The sequence below is a fragment of the Staurois parvus genome, unplaced genomic scaffold, assembly GCF_062004578.1.
Source record: "Staurois parvus isolate SC_StPar_1 unplaced genomic scaffold, SC_StPar_1.0 ptg000486l, whole genome shotgun sequence".
NCBI classification, from domain to species: Eukaryota; Metazoa; Chordata; class Amphibia; order Anura; family Ranidae; genus Staurois; species Staurois parvus.
The window spans coordinates 2,210,661-2,217,955 of NW_028318282.1; the positions used below are offsets into that span (position 1 = coordinate 2,210,661).

The 7,295-nt window shown below is 43.1% G+C and overlaps 1 protein-coding gene across 1 annotated transcript; it reads left to right on the forward strand.

Annotated features, from left to right (window-relative positions):
- Positions 1-1,790: 1,790 nt before the first annotated feature.
- On the forward strand, positions 1,791-3,005 carry LOC149452269 (olfactory receptor 6P1-like). Its single transcript, XM_089689565.1, has one exon. The coding sequence runs from the start codon at positions 1,791-1,793 to the stop codon at positions 2,736-2,738; it is 948 nt and encodes a 315-aa protein (XP_089545691.1). The 3' UTR covers positions 2,739-3,005.
- Positions 3,006-7,295: the final 4,290 nt, after the last annotated feature.

A 7,295-nucleotide genomic window follows, 5' to 3' on the forward strand; every position in this document is an offset into this window, starting at 1 on the left:
AGAAAGTTAGGAGCATGAAATTGTCCAAAATGTCTTGGTATGCTGACACCTTAAGATTTCCCTTCACTGGAACTAAGGGGCCAAGCCTAACCCCTGAAAAACAACCCCACACCATAATCCCCCCTCCACCAAACTTTACACTTGGCACAATGCAGTCAGGCAAGTACTGTTCTCCAGGCAACCGCCAAACCCAGACACATCCATTGGATTGCCAGACAGAGAAGCGTGATTCATCACTTCAGAGAATAGATCTCCACTGCTCTAGAGTCCAGTGGGGCATGCTATACACCACTGCATTCGATGCTTTGCATTGCACTTGGTGATGTAAGGCTTGGATGCAGCTGCTTGGCCTTGGAAACCCATTCCATGAAGCTCTCTATGAACTGTTGTTGTACCAATCTGAAGGCCACACAAAGTTTGAAGGTCTTTAGCTATTGACTATGCAGACAGTTGGTGACTTCTGTGCACTGCGAGCATGACTGTGTGGGGCTCCACACAGTTGCTGGTGACAAGGACCTATTGCCCACATGTATTTTCATGTCCATCCCCACATCCTGTTCCTCAAAAGGAATGAAGGGGCTTGTGGGACTTATCAAAATCTGGAAGCCCCCTTTAAAATAAATAATACCCCAGATATCCTCTACTATGTGAATAAGTAAGAGGTACTTTATAATAAAAATATAATGTACCGCAATGTAAATACAACATCAATAATGTCTTCCATATCAATCAAGATGATCTGACTCATGAATATGTAGACATGAAGGCATGACAAACCACTGCACGAGGATCTTCACCTGCTGCTATGCTCACCAAAAATGACAGACTGTCCACAAGAACTTGTTTACAAACAGAATCCAGCTCGTTCAATGGTTTGTTGGAGCTGCAAAAAAAGTCCAGAACAAAAATCACAAGGTTAGGCTTCCATAGACTTCAATGGGGTTTAGGAGCTATGTTTGAGTTTGCAGAATTCCCTTTGAGTTCAAAGAATGTCCAGCGAATTAAAATTTTCTTGGTTTGCTCATCACAACTCTCAATACATTTGCTGATGTCCTTCCTTGCAGTTCGCAATAAACTTCCAAACAAGGATGTTTATGGACCTTCAATCAGGCATGTTGCATCAAGTAAGGTATTAAGCATACTGTACATATATTAAGGCCTATTTAGACAGGGACCAATTAGCCTACCAGCATGTCTTTGGAGTGTAGGAGTGAACCAGAGTAACTGGAGGAAACCCACACGAGCACAGTGAGAGCTTACCGAAAAATGCGCATATAATATTTTTATAAAATGTGAGCCTATTCTTTAGCTGGGTTGTTTGGTTGGATTGTGGGCAACATTGAAACTGCATTCACATATATTCTTTATTAAATCAGGACCATGGGGCGATTTACTTGTACAATTCCTGCATTTGACCTGATGTTTTATGGATATTAAAATATATTGGATATTATATTATTATACTGTATATGTGAGATTATATGGATATTGGTATGATCATGGTTAATGCATCAAACACAAAGTTGCATCATGATATATAGAATATAGCATTACTACGAGATTTTTGTTTTCATGAACTTTAATATTATTATTATTATACAGAATTTATATTGCGCCAACAGTTTCCTCAGCACTTTACAATATAACGGGAGACAATATAACGGGAGACAATACAGTAACAATACAGTTCAATACAAGAGGGATAGGAGGGCCCTGCTCCTTGGAGCTTACAATCTAGGGGATATAAAAAGACATTTTTATTATTCAATTACATTTGCCTGGAATACCAAATGAAGCAAGATAACTCCACCAATGTAAAAGAATTCATACTATTGGCTTTCACAAATCTTAAGCACTTCCAGCTTTTGCTTTTTGTTTTAGTTCTAATAATGTACAGTATATGCCTTACTGGAAATTTGACGATTATTTTCCTAATTATAAAAAACTCTTCTCTTCATAAACCAATGTACTTTTTTATTAGTGATTTTGCCATTTTGGAAGTCTTGTTTGTTTCAGTTACTGTCCCCAAACTTTTAGATGTTCTAATTACATCTAAACATGGGATTTCCTCCGTAGGTTGCTTTTTGCAATTGTATTTCGGTAATTCAACTGGAATAGTAGAATGTTATCTACTTACTGTCATGGCTTATGATAGGCACTTGGCTATCCACCGTCCCTTGCTCTATACCAGCATTATGAGCCAAATAAAAGTAAAGCTTGCAATACTACCGTGGGTTTCTGGATTTGTAATTGCTGGGATTACCACCATATTCACAGCCTGTCTTCAATATTGTGGTCCCAACAAGCTTGATCATTTTTTTTGTGATATGGCTCCACTTCATAATCTGTCATGTTCAGATCCTTTTTTCAGTAATTTGGTTACGAACATAGCAGCTGTCTTTGTCATACTTCTCCCCTACATTATCATTATATGGATCTACACTCTTATCATCATTACAGTTTCGAAAATTAAAAGTGCAGAGGGCAAGCACAAAGCATTTTCCACGTGCTCGTCTCATCTCATTGTATCTAGTCTCTTCTTTGTGACATGTATAATAGTGTACCTCAGACCAAGTGGTAATCAATATGACAAATACTTTTCTCTCATTTATGTAGTGTTCACACCAACATTAAATCCATTCATTTATACCTTGAGAAACAGTGATGTCAGAACAGCTTTCTTCACATTGCTTGGTAGCAAATGTTATATACCAAGAATGGTGCGATCAGGGTCTTAACAAAAGTAATAATAACCCACGGGTCGCTATGCCTGGGGTGGAAAGGGACCACCCAGGAAGATTGTTGAGACAATTTGAACAGAAGAAAATCTGTTTGCACCTGAAGACATATTCAATCAAGAAGAGCTGACATCAGAGTGAACAGAATTCCTTCTCATTTACACGACACCAAACACACTGTGCAAGTATTTGAAGGCTTACACTGGGATTAAAACATGAAATGGTTAGCTTGCAACATCAGATCCCTATTTTCCAGTATTCCCCATGATTTAGCTCTCCATTCACTCAAACACCATGTGGACTTTTATACAGAATACTCTTCTGAATTAAAATTGTTCATTTTGGAAGGGGTGTCTTCTTTTAACATCATAACTATTTTCTTTTTGATAAAAAATGGTATTTACAAAAAAAGAGGGGGCATCTATTGGCGTTCAGTTCTCGCCCATCTATGTACATTTTTACATGAGGTGGAGGGAGGAACTATATATTTACAGCACCAACAACTCATTTAGGGATTCCATAATTACTTATTTTCACTACATAGAAGATCTGATTTTCATTGTCAAACGTGGCACACTAACAACTGAATTTTTGTACCACTCCAACAAAAATCCCTTAAATCTGAGATTTACATTGGAAGAACATCACTCTACAATCAATTATCTTGATCTTACTCTGTCTGGCTACACTTCTACTGGGACAGTCATGGTTTGAGCATACAGAAAACCTACCTCTAAGAACGCACTTTTACATGTGTCCAGTTGTCACCTTATACACCATCAAGGCCATTCCATGTGATCCGTTCATCAGGATCAGACAAAATTGCTCCAGTCTTGTTGATTTTGATAAGGAAGCTATCTCATTGGAAACAAGATTTTGTGACCATGGCTACAAAAAGTCTAATGCTAGACAGGCCTGCCTAAATACCAGAAGTTTATAAAGTACTGATTTATTCAAACAATGCCATCCTATGTCAGCCAGATCCACCATGTCACTTGTATTCTGCACAAAACTATAGCCTACAATTTCAGGCTATCAAAAGCATCATATCTAAGCATCTTCGCATTTTACATGGGGATGACAGTTACCATGAGATATTGGGTTGGGGTGTCAGATTTTTAGCCCAGAAGGCATGCACCATAGGAAACATGATATCTTCCAGTTTATTTCCAACCCTTCTCCATGGACTTGGGCAAACACCACTGGCCTATACAGATGTGGAGCAGCTAGGTGTTCTTGCTGAAAACATTTGGGAGACCCCCTTACTATTATCTCTTGTTCCAATGGTTTTTCCACTGGTATTACACAACTGTCACACCCAATTTGTTATATACTTGGTCACCTATAATGTATGCAATATCCAATACATGGGTAGAACCACAAGACGATTAAGTGACAGAATGAGGGATCATTTCTCAGATATTAGGACTAACAAAAATGCCAGTTTGGCTAGACACTTCAATTAGCTCTTTCAACAGAATACACAATCCTTTAGAGGTCAAATGTTTGAAAAGATAGATCAATCTGTCCGTGGTGGTGACTGATTTTCCCTTCTGTGCATGAGGGAGGTATTTTGGATTTTTAAGCTGGACACCTTTATACCTAGAGGCTTAAAGTTCAAATGGGACATCACTCATTATTATGAGTACCGTATTTTCCGGCGTATAAGACGACTTTTTAATCCCTGAAAATCTTCTGAAAAGTCGGGGGTCGTCTTATACGCCGGTGCGAGCCGGTGTCAGGTCGGCACTTTTTCGAGGGGCGGCGCCGCGCCGCCCCCCCTCCTCCTCCAATGGACAATAAGTACAGGGGTGGGCAGAGGGGCTGCTGTACCTTACCTGGCTCCGGTCCCACGACGATCCGGTCCAGGAAGCACGGCTGCTCCTTCTTTCAGTTCGGCCGCTCGATGGTCACGCGGCCACTCGGCTCCGCCTCCTCATCGGTGATTGGGCGCCAGAACTGGAAAGGCACACAGGCGTCCAATCACCGGCGAGGAGGCGGAGCCGAGCGGCCCCGCGAAAATCGAGCGGACGAACTGGAAGAAAGAGCAGCCGCTCCTCCCCCCACTGACACTAACGATGGGGCACTATTCCTCCTCGACTGACACCAACGATGTGGCACTGTTCCTCCCCCACTGACACCAACGATGGGGCACTGTTCCTCCCCCACTGACACCAACGATGAGGCACTGTTCCTCCCCCACTGACACCAACGATGGGGCACTATTCCTCCTCCCCACTGACACCAATAATGGGGCACTATTCCTCCTCCCCACTGACACCATTGATGGGGCACTATTCTCCCCACTGATACCAATGATGGGGCACTATTCCTCCCCCACTGACACCAATGATGGGGCACTATTCCTCCTCGACTGACACCAACGATGTGGCACTGTTCCTCCCCCACTGACACCAACGATGGGGCACTGTTCCTCCCCCACTGACACCAACGATGAGGCACTGTTCCTCCCCCACTGACACCAACGATGGGGCACTATACCTCCTCCCCACTGACACCAATGATGGGGCACTATTCCTCCTCCCCACTGACACCATTGATGGGGCACTATTCTCCCCACTGATACCAATGATGGGGCACTATTCCTCCCCCACTGACACCAATGATGGGGCACTATTCCTCCTCCCCACTGACACCATTGATGGGGCACTATTCTCCCCACTGATACCAATGATGGGGCACTATTCCTCCCCCACTGACACCATTGATGGGGCACTATTCCTCCTCCCCACTGACACCATTGATGGGGCACTATTCCTCCCCCCACTGACACCATTGATGGGGCACTATTCTCCCCACTGATACCAATGATGGGGCACTATTCCTCCCCCACTGACACCAATGATGGGGCACTATTCCTCCCACTGATACCAACGATGGGGCACTATTCTCCCCACTGATACCAATGATAGGGCACTACTTCTCCCCACTGACACTAACGATGGGGCACTATTCCTTCTCCCCACTGACACCAATGATGGGGCACTATTCTCCCCACTGACACCAATTATGGGGCACTATTCTCCCCACTGACACCAATGATGGGGCGCAATTCTCCCCACTGACACCAATGATGGGGCGCAATTCCTGCCACTGATACCAATGATGGGGTGCAATTCCTGCCACTGATACCAATGATGGGGCGCTATTCCTCCCACTGACACCAATGATGGGGTGCTATTCCTCCCACTGACACCAATGATGGGGCGCTATTCCTCCCACTGATACCAATGATGGGGTGCTATTCCTCCCACGGATACCAATGATGGGCCGCTATTCCTCCCACTGACACCAATGATGGAGCACTATTCCTCCCACTGACACCAATGATGGGACACTATTCCTCCCACTGACACTAATGATGGGACACTATTCCTCCCACTGACACCAATGATGGGGCACGATGCTTCCCACTGACACCAATGATGGGGCACTATTCCTCCCACTGACTAATGATAGGGCACTATTCCTCACACACTGACACTAATGATGGGGCACCATCATTGGTGTCAGTGGGAGGAATAGTGCCCCATCATTGATATCAGTGGGAGGAATAGTGCCCCATCATTGGTATCAGTGGGAGGAATAGTGCCCCATCATTGGTATCAGTGGGAGGAATAGTGCCCCATCATTGGTGTCAGTGGATGAAATAGTGCCCCATCATTGGTGTCAGTGGGAGGAGTAGTGCCTCATCATTGGTGTCAGTGGGAGGAATAGCACCCCATCATTGGAATACCATACTGAAATAGCATGCCATATTGAAATCAAATCTGATGATTTTTAATTTTTATTTGGTGTGCGTTGGAAGAGGGGTAGTCTTATACGGCGAATATAGCTCAAACCCTATATTTTAACAGGAAAAGTAGGGGGTCGTCTTATATGCCCAGTCGTCTTATACGCCGGAAAATACGGTAATTTGTCCTTTCCTCTGTACGATACTCCATTTTATTTCCTTGTCATTGTTTCTTGCATTTATACATTTTTTATTACATATATTGATTGATACATATATAGATGTAGGGATGCATGGATATTCTTTTATAGTCGAGTAAGAGTACCGATACTTTTGGTCAAGTACTCACCCATATTTTGTGGTGTGATTTGGATAAATATATGGATGCAAATTTATAGCATGCTATTTGAACAGGAATTCTATTCTTGTCCAAATCGCATGCGGTTTCCTCACTGCTCCTGTGTGAACCCAGGCTTGTCATAGCAGTGTGTTACTCAGTGTAGGAATTTTCTTTAAAAAATTTAGAGAGCAGGTGCATGGAACCCTGAGCAATACCATAAAATATAAACAGTCAGAAGAATGTCCTGTATTAAAGTACAACAGTCCATCCACTTGGCCAGCTGTGTAGAGAGCAAAAGCTGGCTCCAGAATCATGTAAAAACAAGAAAAGAGACACAGCACCTCTAAGTGTAGACTTTCAACTTGAATGTAAAAACAAGGGTAAAATACACTCACATTTTATAAGTGAGATACACGCTCAAAAGTAAAGAAGGGTGATGATCATCCGAACGTCCAGCCCAAGC